At 36.6% G+C, this 18363-nt stretch overlaps 1 protein-coding gene and 1 long non-coding RNA gene across 2 annotated transcripts in view; one reads left to right on the top strand and one right to left on the bottom strand.

The window, feature by feature from the left end:
• LOC120860449 overlaps positions 1–6178 on the bottom strand; it is an 84577-nt gene extending 78399 nt beyond the window's left edge. The window contains exon 1 of the long non-coding RNA XR_005720326.1: positions 6030–6178. This is a non-coding gene — a long non-coding RNA (uncharacterized LOC120860449). The remainder of the gene's footprint in view (positions 1–6029) is intronic.
• A 115-nt stretch (positions 6179–6293) lies between these two features.
• The window catches only part of LOC120860448 (phytanoyl-CoA hydroxylase interacting protein-like), a 122231-nt gene continuing 110161 nt past the window's right edge, over positions 6294–18363 (top strand). Inside the window, exon 1 of the mRNA XM_040236249.1 lies at positions 6294–6753. Within this exon, the coding sequence (XP_040092183.1) occupies positions 6648–6753 (106 nt within the window). The 5' untranslated portion in view covers positions 6294–6647. The remainder of the gene's footprint in view (positions 6754–18363) is intronic.

The following is an 18363-nucleotide window of genomic DNA, read 5'->3' as shown; positions in this document are numbered from 1 at the left end:
ATATCCAAGAACTACTGCAAAATTATAATTATTTTGAGGATAGTTTCATTTGAAGAGGAAAATTTTTAAAAATCAGAAAACTGGGTAATAGTGACTAAAGGGATACTGCTGCCAGTGACAACAAAGGGAGAAATCAGAAAAGGGAATCTGTTTGGGGGATGAACTGATCGATTAGAAATGGTTAAGGAAATGTAAATAATAATGTTCCTTAACTGGAAACAGAGCAACAGTTTTTGTTTATAGTTGAGAACTTGAGATAGAGATTTGAAGTTAAAGATGAGAATTTAAACATTAAGGAAACATTAAAATTTGTGGGAAAGCATGCATTCTTGGAAGAAATGGCTTTCAACAGAGAGGAACATAATATCAGAGGATGAACTTTACTGAACACCTACACTCAAGAGGGTAGCTTAGAAGCCAGAGTAGATAAACATTAAGCATACATTCAGCAAGATAGCCAATAGAGTCCAGTGCTACAGAAGTTCAGCAGAAATAAACTGCTGAAATATCAAAGAGGATGCAAATGATAAAAGGTTTTTATATTCGGTGATGAGAAATCTTATAAAATCCAAAGATGATTTTGAAAAGTTAAGAATCATAGTGGTGAGGATAAGTGATAAACTGTACAAGAATTAAAAGGAAACAGATGCAACGAGTTAACACTTTTATGGCACTTTACAATTTATAACGGGCTCTTTATATACCTTAAAAATTAAGAAAATGGATAGTAACTGGATGGTTCAAGGAACATAATTTTTAAAATCAAAAAGATCTGATAATGTTTAGAGACCAAAAAAAGGGGGGGGAGTGAAATTAGAGGAAAGAAAAAAGACCAAAATAGCTGGAGTGGGTAAAAATATTAATAGGAATCTAACTATATTCCACAATACACAGGCACTGAATGGAGAGCAGAGGTGAAGGAAAAGTAGCAAGTTTTACCAGGACCCACTGAGCTAACGATAAGAACAAATGAGAAACTTCATTCTGCCTTTATTTTCCCCCCTAGGAACAAGAGAGGGAGAAGGAGAGACCATCTCTTGAAAGTGAGAGAAGAGCTAGGGGTTTCAAAGAGAAGTAGTCTGCAATAGCCACTGAAATATTAAGCAAGATGAATTTTGACAGCATGAATTGATAATAGATTAGGTCATTATAGTTCTTTATCTTCTCCCATCAGTGTTTGGTGGTACAGAATGAAGACTGTAGAAATCAAATATTGGGAAGAAAAAAAAAATATTGAGCAGAGATTTAAAGCTGATCATTTGCTTATGGGTTTGCCAAAAATCTATCACTGGATAAAACTACAAGCAAAACCAGGGATAACTTTTAAACTTGAAAATTAATTTTTAAGTTTAAAATTTTTAAATTAATTTTTAAGTTTAAAAATTAAAATAAATTTTAACTCTTCAATTAAAATTTTAAAAATTTTAATAAATTTTCCCAACACACTAAATCATAAAGACATTCTAAATATGGATGTGCTTCCTGTTTTGAAATAGCTATTAAAATATTTCCAGAAATGTGTACTATGAAATTGACCAGATATTTCTTAATGGCATTCTTGGTGTCCCATAATAATATCCTAACTTTCTGAAATGCCTCACAGCTCACATACACATTATTTCACCTGATCTTCACCCGCTCAGACTCTACTCAACTTGAATCAAAATAAAGAATTTAGAATATCTGAGTTGCTTTCAAGCTTGTCTCTATCAATCATGAGTTTTCTTTCACTCCACCATTTATAATCAAAGCTTAGAAAAAGTTATGGTAATGTTATGAGATAAAGAAAAACCACTCTGTATTTGCTATGCATTTTTCAGAGTTTGCTTCAACCTATGGTATTGGTTCTCTCTTTGCCCTCTGCCTAGCAATTTAAAAAGCTGGGTGGTGCCTATAGCTGTGGGTTGGGTCTTACATGACCTTGGCACTGACAAACTTACCTAAAGGACATTATAACCTACTTTTTCTTTAGGTATGAAAAAATTCTAGGCTAGCTGCAACATTACAATTAAACACATTAAAAGTACTAAATGAATTTCAATCAAGTAACTCATCAAATTGTACTGAAGTATCTTCTCAATGCACACATATAATATGTACTCAAAACTTACAACTTCAAGAGGGAAATAAGAAATGTTCAGGAAGAATACGTTTTATGTTATTGTAAGCTCAGGATTATAAGCAGAGTGATAAAACTGTCAGAAATTAATGTGTTCCTGGGCTGCATTAAAGATGTCTGGCATATAAAGCAAAGACAGTAATAGACTGCTGGGTATTTCTTTATGTATATTTGTAATATAATTGCACAAGCTGGAATCAAAATTGCCGGGATAAATATCAATAACCTCAGATGTGCAGATGACACCACCCTTATGGCAGAAAGTGAAGAAGAACTAAAGAGCTTCTTGATGAAAGTGAAAGAGGAGAGTGAAAAAGTTGGCTTAAAGCTCAACATTCAGAAAACTAAGATCATGCATGGCATCCGGTCCCATCACTTCATGGCAAATAGATGGAGAAACAGTGGAAACAGTGGCTGACTTTATTTTGGGGGGCTCCAAAATCACTGCAGATGGTGACTGCAGTCATGAAATTAAAAGAAACTTACTTTTTGGAAGGAAAGTTATGACCAACCTAGACAGCATATTCAAAAGCAGAGACATTACTTTGCCAACAAAGGTCTGTCTAGTCAAGGCTATGGTTTTTCCAGTGGTCATGTATGGATGTGAGAGTTGGAATTTGAAGAAAGCTTAGTGCAGAAGAATTGATGCTTTTGAACTGTGGTGTTAGAGAAGACTCTTTGAGAGCCCCTTGGACTTGCAAGGAGATCCAACCATTCCATCCTAAACGAAATCAGTCCTGGGTGTTCATTGGAAGGACTGATGCTGAAGCTGAAACTCCAATACTTTGGCCAACTGATGTGAAGAGCTGACTCATTTGAAAAGACCCTGATGCTGGGAAAGATTGAAGGCGGGAGGAGAAGGGGACAACAGAGGATGAGATGGTTGGATGGCATCACCGACTCAATGGACATGGGTGTGGGTGGACTCCGGGAGCTGGTGATGGACAGGGAGGCCTGGCATGCTGTGGTTCATGGGGTCGCAAAGAGTCAGACATGACTGAGATACTGAACTGAACTGAACTGAATTAAATATATAATATTTCCACACCTAGTATGTTTACCTATGAACTCTTACAAAAGTTAGAGCTATCCAAAGAAGTGTGTTCAGAGCGACAGAGGGACTCAAATCGACACAGTATCAGAAATGTTTGAAAAAACTAGGAGCATTTATCTAAAGAACTGAATATATATGGGCAGAAGGAAGAAGGATTATCATTATTGTGTATGACCACACAGGAGAAAATTAAGACCTTTGTATTGACCTCACAGTAGGCATGTTTGGGCTCAGATAGAGTAAGACTAGGTTATTTCATTAGGATTTTAATTTACCATTTCTTAAAAGGTAAACAACTTCTTGTCAAGGGCTTGAACACTGGAGAAGGGATTGAAATGGGATATATTTAAGATAATTTTCAAATTTGAGCCTGATTCATGTTTAATAATAACTTATAAATCATAGTGTGATTTTGTTTGTAAATTACAAACAAACCCTGTTTAAATAAAACAGGGATTTCTGGCAGTGGGAATAATCTATATGTACCACTTGAGTCAGAGCTTGAATTACTGGTAGGATTTTGACTGTAATAGTGGGCACCTCAAGCTAACAATTAAACGATGTTAAGTACTTGGGGACTGGAATTAAACTGAAACTTAGGTATGAGAAGAAAAATAGAGAAGTTTCATTTTCTTATGTAATAATCTAAGTCCTCAGCAGAAGGTCCTTTGGATAGAATGGTCTTATGCCCAGAAAGTCACCATTAATACTTCTCAAAACATTACCCCCTTTCCCATTATACAAACATTCTGTCTGACAATCTGTTCATGGTAATTTCCTTATCAAAGTCTTTCGACCATTCTCCATTCCCTTAAAATCCTTTTAGAGGCTTTCCTAACTAATCAAGCTACAGTGGGCCCTGTGTGTGCTTCCACAAGCTCCCATACTTGCTTTTTCATAATACTCATCATTTTACTTTTTAAATGTATATCTTTCCTGTTAAGATTTGAACTCATAGTTTGCAACATCTTATATACTGTGTACTTATGTATCCTTGGACATATAAGATGATTCTTAAATATATGAGTCATGTGTGTATATGTGTGTGTGCCTGCTCAGTCATGCCCAGCTCTTTGTGATCCCATGGACTGCAGGCTGCCAGGCTTCTCTGTCCATGGGATTTTCCAGGAAAGAATAATAGAATGGGTTGCCATTTCCTACTCCAGAGGATCTTCCCGACCAAGGGATAGAACTGCCTCTCTTGCTTCTCCTGCTTTGACAGGTGGATTGTTTACCACTAGCACCACCTGAGAATACTTTTAATTATACGTATGAATTATATTCGGAGAAGGCAATGGCACCCCACTCCAGTACTCTTGTCTGGAAAATCCCATGGATGGAGGAGCCTGGAAGGCTGCAGTCCATGGGGTCGCTGACCGTCAGACACGACTGAGAGACTTCACTTTCACTTTTCACTTTCATGCACTGGGGAAGGAAATGGCAACCCACTCCAGGGTTCTTGCCTGGAGAATCCCAGAGAGGGAGGAGCCTGGTGGGCTGCCGTCTATGGGGTCGCACAGAGTCAGACACGACTGAAGTGACTTAGCAGCAGCATGAATTATATTTCTCATCTGTAAACCAATAAATTCGTCATCTAGCTTACCCAGTTCCTTTTAAGATTTGTGAACTTAACGCAACTATGAAATTTAACACTACCCTCTGGTTGGGCTGACAATATCAATTTCTAGTCCTTCAGAGCCAGACCTTGGAACACAGGAAATTCACCAATAAACACCATCTTGTCATATTTCTTGACAAGTAATCATTTATTCTCTCCTTGAGGACCCCCCTATCTTGACACAAAAGCTCTCAAACTACATGAAAGAGATCCATCTTCATTAATATCTAGGTTCATAATGAGGACATTTCACTTTGATACCCAATTATCTTCCACAAATTTTTAACAACTTGCAGTTGTGCCAAATTTTCTCACTGGCTTATTTTACCTTAAGCTGGTTCATCTGTTTTATGAGGCTTCAATTAACTAGATTTAGTCATGTCATGGCTAAATGGATGTGACTAGAACGGATAGCATACAGGAATCTTTGTGTGAACTGTTACTCTACTGGTTAACATTTAGGTTCGAAATTGGAAAAAACATGAAGAGACTTTAAATTCTTTTCAGAATACATACTCTAAAGGGGGAGTGGGCACTATTTTTGATACCGAGATAGCAGCAAAACCAAAAACTATTCCAAAGAAGCAAATGGCAACAGAGATCAATCAGCAGTGACCTACACCTATTTTCTTTAAAAAAAATTATTTGCACCTTCACTGACTGAGTTATTGCTAAATCTTAAGTGACGTTTAAAACAATAAGCAGACAAGTTTAGGGTGACTTAAGAAAGGCCATATTCCACAAGGAAAAGGTTTCTTCCATATCCTTGAGGGCAGGTACTGTCTTTTCACCCTTCACTGGCGCCCAGAACAAAGTCTGGCACAGAGTTAGCACTTATTAGTTATTTGGTGGATGAATAAATAGATGAATGAACGACGCTATTCTGCAAAGCCTGAGCAATCAGGGGCTGGCGTCCCTGAACCACGCTTGCTGCCGTTCCAGCAGGCTGGCAAACATCTCTTTATTCCCTTACATTTCTGGCAGGTCTGAATTCCCCTGTTTGTCCCTCCTTTAGGATGACCAAAATCCTGTCCCTAAACCGCGCCATTCCTCAGTTGATATGCTCATTTCTCGGACAGACGTAGCTGTTTCTGAGGAATGGCAGGCGGAACACGTAGGTTTTGGGAGGCGAGTAGCCGGGGGGCCTTGACGCGGCGAAGGTAGTTCCAACGCCCGATATAAAAGGGTTTGGACCCTCATTTCTTCAATCGTTGATAAACAAAACTGCTCACTCTCACCTCCTCGTGCAGACGCCGCAGTGCTAACCTGGTTCCGACTGACACCGTGAGGAGGGAAAAGAACGCCGAACCGCCCTCACTAGGAGAGAAGGGAGAAAGCAAGCGTCTCCCCGACCCCCCTTGACGCCTGCCGTTCCCGTGCGCTCCACCGTCCGCCGACTCACGCGCGGGGTTGCGGGCGCCAAGACGCGAGGGCAGCCGGGGGCGCGTGCGCGCGGGAGGACCGGGCGTGGGGTGGGGGCGGGGAAGGGACAGAGGAGAGCGCGGCGCGCCAGCAGGTGGGAGCGTCCTCGAGCGCGCGTGCGCGCCCCGTGCCTTCTCCCTCACGTTCCCCGCGCGCCGCGTCTCCTCCCCGCCGGGCGCGCGCCGCCTCCTGCCCTCGCGCCGGGTCTGTCTCGGTCTCTCAGAGCCGCACGCTCCGCGGAGCTCCCAGCCACTGCCGTCGCCTCAGCAGCGGCTCTCCAGCCCGGCGGTTCAGCATCGGCCCCTCAGCGCCGCGTCCCAGGCCTCCTCCCTCTCCTCCGCCACTCCCCTTTCCTTTCCCGCCCTTCTCTCCCTCACGGTCCTCGGAGAGAGCCTGGATACGAAGCAGGCGGACGTGAGAAGGGGCTTGGAAAAATGGAGGTGCCGCGCCTGGATCATGCCCTCAACAGCCCCACCAGCCCCTGTGAGGAGGTGATCAAAAACCTCAGCCTGGAGGCCATTCAGCTGTGCGACCGAGATGGTAAGAGCGGCCGGGACGGTGAGGATTGGCGGGGGTGGGGGTAAAGCCCGCTGCCAGACGCCGCGGCCACGGGAGCTCCCGCCGACCCTGCTCGCCCGGGCGGTAGGGTCTTTTGTTGTCCCCCTTGTGCAGTTGAACGCTGATGGGGGCCCCCCTTCGCCCACCCACTCTCCCCTCAGACCCCAGAAACAAAAGGACCCCGGGGCTCGCGGGTTGGCTGGGGAGGTCGCCGTGGTCCCCGGCCGCGGAGCCCCTCACCGTCCTCGCCCGCCTGGCTCCCGCCGAGGGGTTGCCCCGCGAGGGCGGCGTTCCCGCCGGCGTCTCCTGCTCCGGACCCGGTGTTTCCGATCTTCGCCGCAGTCCCGCTTTCCTGGGTCTCCCGGCGAAAGCCCTCGGGATGCTTCCAGCGTTGCCCCCTGCCCCCAGCACACACTCGTTAGCGGTCTCTGCCCAGAAACTTACTAGTTCCTTTTTGAGCCTCCCATCTTCAGACTTCCTACATTTTGAAGTCTTTTTATCCTTTCAAAATGGAATTTGAAGTGACAGTTATTTTTCAGTGAAGGGACAGAAGAGTGCGTTTCAGCACCAAGGACAGCCACAAGCTTCGTGGTTTGAAACTGTGATTCAGAAACTGTCAAAAATGTGTAATGGAAGTGGCCTCATATATCTGCCGTGATTCAGAGTATGTGGCGAGTACTTACCGTTGTGTCTTGATATTATATCGCTTATTCTATTGTTAAAGTTGACAGTCTCCTTAAAAAGGAAATTGATTAAACAGGTCTGAGCGTTAAAGGTAAACTAGTACAATGTGCAGTATGGGTAGTTACAGCGCTTCTGTATTATTAGCTGGAGTAGTTGGAGAGTCAGTGCTATTTCAGTAATGTGAAATAAAACTTCATTTGTAAAGAAGTCATCTGATTAGTACTGATTGATGTAATAACTGTAAAAAATTATACAAGTGACAAAGGAAAAATAATTTATGTGTTGTCAAGATGACCCTGAACAGTTTTGACTGTAAATGAAATTAGTGTTTAACTCTGTATAGAGATGATTTAAAAATGGTTTTTAGTCACGGTTATGTAGATATACTAATATACTTACAATAAGGTCGTAAAATTGATCAGTATATAATCCAAGTAGAGAGCAGAGGTCTTCAGTCATTTAAATGGTAATAACTTGGTTAGGCGTTGCTGTATAGTACAACTGAACACCGAATTTCCGTTTATAAATAAATTTAGGACAATCACTCTTGGATTAATTGTTCTTTGAAGCCAAAGGCACTTTAAATAATTTTGAAAAGGGTGTAGTATAGATAATAAATATTCTTGCAAAAGCTGCTTTTATTTTCTTCATCCCTAGACTGTTTTGGTCGCCATAGTAATAAGTGCACATACTTTTGACATTAACAATTCATTGTTTTTGTATTCCATATAGGAAGTTGCACTATTGGACTGTACAGATTATTTTTAACATACCCCATAGAAAGTCCTATGGGTTTGTTTATGCTTTTGTGAAATGGCTTTATAATGTTACCATTGTAAATATTTTTATTTTCCTATGCTGGTGTGACAGAAAGCAGTAATAAAGGTAGATTTTATTTTCATCTGCTTCAATGATTTATCAGAAGCTCGTCACTATAGTTATTGGAAATAGGCAATTCATGGTTGCTCCTCAAAAGCCAGTACTTAGTACTTAAAATTGCACTTACCAGATGTTTCAAAGATACTAAGAAAAATAAAGTTTTTTAAATGACCTTTACAGAGTTAATAATGTACAAAAATTAATATCCTGCATTTACCGTGTCTCTTCTCCTGGAGTAGAGTTATTTTATTTTGGTAATGTTTTTTAGTTTCTATGATTCACATTACTAATCCTACAAAATGAATGAATTATATAACATTTAATTGGGGATGTACTGGCACTAGGCAGTTTGAAAATTACTACTTATTTGCAAACTTCTAACAGATTCAACACAGATTAATTAAAGTTTCATTTTATAAAATAGCTTATATCTTCAACTACAAAAGGCTAACTCTTTATTAAAAGATGTGTAAAGTGTGAAAATAGCTCATTAAAGATTTTGTTAAATGCCTAACTTTACATTTTGTGAAACTCAGTATGTCAATTCCAAAAGTGTTAAGTTGGCATCATAGGAATAATTTAGAGGAGATGATATAGTTACTTTTACAGAACAATTTTAAAATGTTACATTAAGTTTTTCAACCAGGTCTAGTCATACTTTTATATTGAGAAATTTTCAGCTAGATGAATTTGCTTCCTTCATTTCCTTCCTTTCACTCCCTCTCCAGTCTCATTGTTTTACTTCTGGAAATCTATAACACAAAAATTTGTGGCAGATCTGTTTTGCATTTAAGTACATAATGAGTTATATTTTCATAATTGTATAATTGTATAAGTAAATGTGTCTTGTTTGCTCTTTACTTTTCCTACTTTAATATGAATCTGATGATGAAAAAAATTAATGCAATATTAATTCCTTAGATGTGGAATGAAGTAGAATAAGAGAAGATACCATATGATTGTTTAATAAACATCTCCTTTTGCCCTCTCCACTTACAGATGTTTTTAATTTTATAATGTTTTGCATATTACATCAACTGAGAGCTATAGCTGCTGGCAAACATAACTGTATGTCTTATTGTCTTATGTTTGTCTTATCCTCTTTTACTTTTTTCCTTGTCATTTGCCTTTTTTCTTATCTGTTTACATTATTAGTAACAATTTACAATGCTTCTTTCTCTCATCATCCCTCAAAATGCTTAATAGTTTCTGAAGAAGTTGTGATAGAATCCAAGTGGTCATATAATTGGATATTTTAATTAAGCAAGAGGGTTTTCATACACACATTATCTTATGTGTAGTTTTATCCTAGGCATGTGTGCTCTGGTCGCTAATACAAGACCCTGCCTAAATTTCACTTGTAGTCCAAAATGAGGATTCTGGACAGACTTCTATTAGAAAACCTCTGAAGATGTGCTGTTTTCTTACAACAGATTTTTCTGTTGTAAGAAAAAGACTGTTTCTGTTCTCTTGTATGTTGAAGTGGCTTCAAGTGACATATATGATAAGTTTTCAAAAAAATCAAATAATTTATTTGGAAGCATTAGTAATATGGAAACTTATTTTCAGTTTGTTTCTTTTCATAGATACTTCAGACCCTCACTGACCTGTGACATTTCAAAACAGCTCTGACCCCACACACAGAATTCTACACTGCTTCTCTTCATCTTTTTTTTTTTCCATTATACATATGGAAGCTTTCTTTCCTTGCTGTGGAGGAAAGATTCATCTTTATGTTGTTATATGCATCCAAGCTCCCTCCACATATTTTGAAAGATAAATTCCTTTCAATTTGGACTTTACCTTATTTACTTAAATTATAAATCAGCTGAGACTGTCTTCTTTATTGGTGTGTGAATTAAACAAATTTTAAGTTTGAAAACAAAAGGTAATACAGGAGTGTTTAGTAACACAGTGCTGTATTAGATCATTCTTAATGGTATGTTTTAAAGCAGATGTCTAGCACGAATACTCTTAACTATTACCTCTCATAGTACAAGTATTTAAAGTAGGCATTACTGAGACTCACTGACATGTGTGTAGCATGGTGGTAATACCATTTTACATTCATACCTCTCATGAAATGTTGACTCTTGATAGATATATGATCTTAGGAAAGTTACTTAACCACTTCTTAGCCTCAAGCTTTCTCATGTAATATGGGTATAAAATGTCAGTCCGGTAGGGTTGCTGAGATAATTAAGTATTATAAAGCAGTTCTTGACACAAAATAGAGAATAGTAGTTATTTTAAATAGAATATTATTCTCCATATACCTTCTTGAGATGAACTACTGCTTTATAATTCTTCATTATTTGGCCAATATTTGATTTAGATCTTTTTTAAAAATTTCAGTTGTGTTTTATGTAGTAAATCTTATGTCACTTCAGTTTCATAAGTAGTCAATGGAAACTAAATTCTGAATTTTAAATGAACAGTAAAATCAGTTATAGTATTCTAATCTTTGCTTATGTTTTTCTATCACATCAGTTATATCCTTCTCAACCTTAATCCTAAAATCTATTTTCAGCTTCTATTTGAAACCTGCTGTTTGCTGTGTTTCATGTACATTGTGACCTTGATACCTGCTTTGAGTAGGTATTTGCATCAGAGATCGTCTATGTTCTTGATTCAACAATTCTTTCTTTATTTTTTTTAGAGTATAGATCTGTACTAGCGCATGTGACCTCTGGGTTCATTTATTTGACCCAGATATTACTATGGAGATGCTATGAATTGTTATTAGTGTGAAAACAAAACAAAACTAAAAGAAACAAGCAAACAGCTTGAAAACCATCAGATTATGTTAAACGAATTTATATCTTTGGTAGGGGTTCTAATTCGTTCCCAGAGAAGACCAGGAAGTTAGTTACTAGTGTAAAAGTCTCATCAAAGCAGACGTGACCAGGCTCCCTCCAGTGGTAGGATGACTGATCTGTCATAAGTTGAAACATTCTTGCCTAGGTAATTAAGCCAACTAGAAATTCACTACATAGAGGACTATCTAGAAAACCTTCAAGTCACCTTTAAGAAAATTCTTGCTGGTATTTCCTTCTCTTTAGGCCTAAGCTTGATTTTTTCATTTAACTTAGGTAATAGTTTCATGATGACTTTTATATTTTATCCTGGATTTTAGGATAATAATAATAGCAGGTACATCAGTTATAGCAGTAAGCATGATCCTTCTCATTTTTTATTTTTCTTCTCTGTCCTTAGTAAATCTATAATTTGTTTTCCTTATATATTTGCCTCTTTCTTTGGTTTATTTTCCATTTCTTTTAACTTTCTCTGTAATCATTTTATTGCTCATAAATTATTTAAATTCTGTCTTTATTACTATAAAGCATTTGCTTCATTTTAAGAGTTTAAAATATTTTGTTAATACTAGACAGTGAACTGTCCTATTAATAAGACTATTTTAACACATATGAGAAGTAAAATTAGTATTTGGGGAGGACTTCTAGCAGAAATGTGATGAAAGAGTGGAAGAGTCTTGACAGGAAAAATAGCCTCAGCTTATTCTCTATATGGGAGGAGAGTGAGTGGCAGTGGTATAAAAGAAATCGAAAAATAATTACCAAAAATTTGTGATTGATTAAATTTTCAAGCAAAATGAAAAGTGACCAATGGTAACTGTAGGATTTTAGATTTAGGAAATCTGAAGAATCATTAACAAGAATGAAAAAAAAAAAAGGACACGGTATTTTAACATCTGATGACAGTACTTTACATCTTAAATTTTAGGCCTCAGTGCACATCTAAATGCATCCCCAAACACTTTTCCAAGGGTGCTTCCCTCTGAGAAATCATTCTCAGAACAGTTTTTATGTACTGTTTTCTCATTATTGTTTCAGTGTGGACGCTCACAAGAAAATCTATTTGCATTCTTCTTAGACAGTCCTTTTTCTTCATTCTCACTATTCCTGCTCTTTAAGGCTATTTATCATCTAATGATAATATTTTGAGAATCATTAGTAAACTACTTGATACAGAGGATTATGAAATAGATTTTTTTGAGTCATCTGCGTGAAGATAGTTTTGGAGTCTTAGAAGACTTTTCACAGGGATGTAGTACAAAGTGAAAAGAACATGTACATTAAGGTATTTGAAGTCTAACGTAAGAGACTTCTTTGGAAGCGTATATTAAGCCTTTACCAATTCCTCCTGTGTTCTGGGTAAAGGGTTCTAGAATGAAGAAGAGAATTGTTCACATTCCTCTGGGGAGACTTGGCTGAACAAGGAAGATTAGAATTTGACTTCGGTTTTAGAGTGACCTCTGAAGAGCTTTGTGTCTCTCCCCTTGAAGGTAAGGAATGATCACATGCTAGGGAAGGCCAAGTTGAACCTCAAAGATGAAATAAATGTGCAATTCAGGCTTATTAATGCAGACAAGTACTCTACGTTTTGAAGTCCCTCATCAGATGTGAGTTGAACAAAAAGCATCATACTCCGAATTGTGGTTAGTTTGTTTATGATGTTATGACTACTTGGACCAAGTTTGTGGTTCATTATAAGGGGGTTGTGGGATTTTTGCATACGAACTGTTACTTGTAGTGTTTGTGGAAACTACTGAAAATAGATCTTTTTGTTTTCTATAGCCTATGTGATTGTTGTTATCTAATAATAGTAAGAAATCTTATAATTTCCCTCAATGTGTGCCGGTAAAGACGAGGCACAAAATATTTTTCAATATGCTTACCGTGATTTTTCTTAAAAAATACTGCCTTACTTTCTCTAAGCCTGAATGTTGGTAAATCTCCTGGTCTTTAAAAATTTTAAAGCTGATGATAAATGCAAAGAAAAATGACAGACTATTTTTGAGCATCAGTATGTGATATGTTCCTCACGACTGCATTTTCGAGTTATATCTATGATGTAGAACAGGGATCAGCAAGTTACAGTCCTTGGGCCAAATCTGAAAACCTGCTGCCAGCTTTTTAAATAAAATTTTATTGGAATAAAGCCACGCTTATTTGTTTACATATTGTCTATGGCCGCCTTCTTGCTAAAACATCAGAGTTGTGTACCTGTGGCAACAGACCACATATCCCACAAACCTTAAAATACTTATTATCTAGTCCTTTACACAAAAGGCTTGCCAACTCTTAATGTAGAGGGCTAAGAAAATAAATTAATATCTCTTGATAGGAATAAAAATATTGAAAGAGTTTCTGAAAAAAAATTATAATATTTTGCTGTTATAGATTACCAGGGCTTTAGATTATGTTGGTCAGGCAGAGTTCTGTGGAAAGCTTAAAAACTTTACCAGGCAATAATAGGAAATAAGCCCTAATTTTAATTTGAAATCTAGGCATCATATAAATAACTTTAGAAAGAAATACTAGTTCTGCATCACAATCTCATTAATAAATATGTTTTAAAGAATCAATCATGATGATATGAACTTTGAGAAATACATTTATATTGATACATATTTATTGATACATATTACAAACATTTATGTGTGCATCATATTCTTCCTTCTAAACCAAATTCTTATTGAAAAAGATTCAAGGTCTTACTCATCTTTCTATTTCCATAATCTCACATACTACTTCTCAGTCTATCTGTAGTTTTTTTCAATATTTAACCTAAGACTGTCTGATACATTATAAAAATATAATAAAAATTAATTATTAGGAAAATGAAATTTTAAAGATCCAAAAAGATTCAACAGACATAAAATTTACTGTGAAATTCCTATACAAGTTTTCCAAATGCTTAAACCTAATTTTTATATTTATCTCATCACAAATTGGTAAATAGTTTGCAAACCACAATAGCTAAAGAACGGTGACATTCTATCCTTATTCAAAGCTTAATTTTTAGGTACTGAATTTAACCAGTTACTATTCTCACTTTGTTTCCTTTTGTTTTTTTACTTGCCTTGTATTTTTACTGTTTATACATGTATTGCAAGTTTAGGATCTCTGTTAAGAATTGGAAAAAGGATCCAGGAATGTGTAACTTGGCTCCTGCATTTAAAGAATTTACTGGCAATTAGGGAGATGATACATTTAAATAGATAAATACATGATAAGTATATAATAGTATAGAAGAAAAAGTGGTTAATTCTGTCTTGAGTCTCTCAGATGACTTCACAGAAGGAAGCAACATATTTCCTTGGTATTAAAATTTAAAAATTTGAAGAAGCAGAATAAGGACACCTCTGACAAGATAAGTGCATCTATAAGGGCATAAAACCATATATGTCCTAGGAATACATAGCACTTAGTATTGCTAAAAAAGAGGTATTCCTTATGAGAAAATAAACTAAAAGCTAGTTAGGGAGAGCTGTTAATAGATTATGTCATGATCTATAGTTTGGATTTATCTAGTGTGAAATCATACCAGTAGACTCCAAACTTTGTAATTTGTAGAGAACCTTTTAAAGCAAAACCACCACATTTTAGAGAATTCTTAATAAGTAAAAGTAGCATTTTATTAGTATACACTTATCCTGGAATTTCAAACATACCTTGTATTTCAAATAAAGTCAATTGATCAATGGATATAGTTAGAAATTAAAACTAGCAGTTTACTTGAAAGTTGTTACTTTATATCAGCCTGAATATCCACTTTATTTCTGAATTTTATTTTTATTGCATTGTGTCTAGGAAATTCTGGTTCATACAGATAAGTAGTGGCAAATGATAATGTTCTTAATTCATTTTCTCTTCTCAGAATACTCTTTTAAATAAATTGATTCAGACTTTAGAGAAATAGTAAGTTGTTGTTTTTTTTTTTCTCAACTCAAGGTGTAAGTCCTTTTGGAGGGAGGTGATAGAATTGACTCATCTGTCAGTTCATTTTGTCATTGTTCAGTGTGAAAATAATTTATCTTGTAATATTCTGAAATATTCATTGATAACATTTTTAAATGCTCACATTTTTGTGCTGATCTCTGTTTAAAATTTCAGAACAGCTTAATTACTTGAATGATGACTCAACTGTAAGGATCAGTTTCATTACTGATACTTTATATGCATCTATAAGCTTGGTAACATTTGTGACTTTTGTCAGATTGAGGTTCTTCAACTTGTTACAATGCTATATAATCATATTAGCGTGCCTATTATTTATATGTGAAAGATATTTATATAAAGACTTTTAAATGACTAAATAAAGTATTTGTTTCTTTTGAAGTATTTATACTTTGCTTCAGGACATCTATTTAAGTTTGGTATGAAGAAAACGAATTTTGAAATTTTCTATCTGTAACAATACAGTTAACCCAGGAAAAAAAAGAAAAACCCATTAATTTAAATGATAATCTATGTGTGATTAGGCAAAACTGTTTTGAAATATCTTAGTATCCAATCCTTATTAGTGAACAGTTAGTACTTAATGACAGCTGGCAAAAGCTTTTATAAGAGCTACCACTTCTGAGGTTTTAAAATTTTTATCTACTTCCCTTAATAGAGTTGTCTCAACAGTTCTTACAGTTTAGTTGATGATGTGTTAAAAACTGATTTAAACATTAAAATTTTCTTGTTGTCTGTATATTGGTTTAGCATCCTTGAATTGACCTATTTGAGAAACTTCTACAAAATAAATGCAGAGATCTGCCACATTCAAATTCTAATGCAGTTAAATTGGAAAGATTTTACATAATTTCAACATTTGAATTAATCAAGGATATGTGATGAGTAATTTTGTATTTTCTGCATTTTTAGACATGTACCACTATTTATTTGAGTTTTTAGTAACAGTTTACTAATTTAACATATTTGTCATACTGTTTTATAGGATTTAATAAGACTTTTGTCCAATCATGTATGCTGTTGTTCATAGGTAATATGGTGACTTTGTTCTGAGCACATCACATTTTAATTACTAGATTTGTAATAATTTCATATACACTTTTTTTTTCCTTCAAAACTGTGGAACTTGTCAAAGACTGTGTCATTACAGGTTTCCCCTTGATATGCAAAAGCAGAGCTTTCTTCTGAAAGCTTTCCTAAGCCAAAATGGTATAAAGTGAAGAAGCAGTTAACTTAGGACACATATTGTTAATATATGCACAAAATAGATCCAGATAAAGCGTAGATGCTCACAGATGCAGTTCAGAGCCCTGGGACTTGATGCTGAGATGTGGAGTGTAGTTCTCAGGGAAGGAACTTGGAGGTGCAGCTCTTCCTGCTTGGGGTGCACACTGCCTCAGAAGTGGGTCCCTGCCAAACAAACACTGAAGGCTGTTTTTGATTTTCTGCCTCTTCTTGTAGAAGGGAAAATTCTCTTTGGATTTTTGTGGCTGGCAAAAACAAGTACTAGTGTAGATATTTTGTAAAAGTGAGGTGACATAAAGCAAAGTCTTGGGAAAGTGGAGGATAGCTTTATTTGCAAACCTTTTTAAAATTTGCCACTGCAATGTAAATTCTACTGACAGATGACAGTCATTGAACTTTGGTACTGTATTTTAGCTTTGAGAGCTCCCAAATGTTAGCTGAAAGAGCAACTGTTACTAATAGGAAGGCTTTGCGATGTCTTGCGTGAAATCAGTCTCAATACATCCATGTTAACACCTATGTAAGATTCTTGCTTTTAACGAGAGATCCACTTCAAGATTTATAGGTAATTATTTCATAACCTATACTGGAAAAAGTAGAACTATAACCCAAACTTAGAGTAATTCTATCACATGTGTAAAGAAACACACAAAATTCATAAGCCCTTCTATTTAACTTGCTCTAATGAGCTGAAGGGACAAATAGATGCACCTGAGCCATGCCTGCAACTAATTGAACACTGCTTGCAAACCCATAATGTTTGCAAAATTTTACTTGAGTGTATACTTGTTGAATAGAAAACAAACATGAAATATGATCAGAGCCACAACCTTTTTATACATTATGCCATTTTGTGTACTGAAATAGCAGGCCAAGTTTTATTTTGATGTTTACCCCAAATCTCATAATACAGCCCAATTTAATATATGCTTTTTAAACTCAGTTTTTAAAATAGTTCAAAATTATTCAGAAGAAGCTTAAATGATAGTGTTTGCTGAACCTCTTAATCACCTTTACTAAAAAATATAAAACCATTTCAGAAACAATTTAAATCATTGGATCTCAGTATTTGTTACCAGGAGGACTTGGTGAAGCAGGCTGCTCCCCCCACCCCTGAGTTTCTGATTTAATAGTTCTGGGGTGGAGCCCAAGAATTTGCATTTCTAACAAGTTTCCAGGTGATGCTGATGTTGTTGAGTCAGATACCACACTTGGAGAACCACTGCTGTAGGCAGCATAACTAAAGAAGTCCTTAGGTAAGGAAAAGTTATTTACATGTTTGATTTTAATACATACAGCCATTTTAGGAATGAACTGGAGTACTGAGCTCAGGAATCTCACCACTTATGAGGCAATTATAGATTAAAGTATTACTTAGAAAAGGTAGATGGAAATTGGGAGTGGAATTGAACATTTTTGAAGTAAAGTCTGTTGATTTTGTGATTGAACTGAAAGTGTGAGATATGAAAAGGAATTGTTGTTGATGGCTAAATTTACTAGATTGGGTACATTTTGATGCCAGTAAATAAAGTAGTAATTGTTGGAGTGAATGTGCAGGAGAAGTCTTGATATCAGAATATTAACAAGCTATTAAAGTCTTCTGAACAACTTAGGTTTCAGATATTTGTGGAATACCTCTGTGGAAATATCCAGGAAGCTGTTAGAAATATCTCTGCCTTATTGGAGTGTGTCTGAGGATAAAGGTGGAATTTGATAGTCATTTTCAAGCTGTTTTTCTACTGCTTCTCTTTCTCCTTTCCTGTGTACTGTGCTCAGTCACTCAGTCGTGTCTGACTCTTTGTGACCCCATGGACTGTAGCCTTCCAGGCCCCTCTGTCCATGGAGTTTTCCAGACAAGAATGCTAGAGTGAGTTGCCATTTCCTACTCCAGGAGATCTTCCCAACCCAGGGATCGAGGTCATGTCTCCTGCATTGGCAGACAAATTCTTTACCACTGTGTTACTTGGGCAGCCCCTATCAAATGTTTTTTCCTTCATCTTCTAGTCAGTCTTTTAGAATC

The sequence above is a fragment of the Oryx dammah genome, unplaced genomic scaffold (assembly GCF_014754425.2).
Source record: "Oryx dammah isolate SB20612 unplaced genomic scaffold, SCBI_Odam_1.1 HiC_scaffold_11077, whole genome shotgun sequence".
NCBI classification, from domain to species: Eukaryota; Metazoa; Chordata; class Mammalia; order Artiodactyla; family Bovidae; genus Oryx; species Oryx dammah.
The sequence above is the reverse complement of the archived record's forward strand: the minus strand, read 5'-3'. Positions and strand labels throughout refer to the sequence as shown.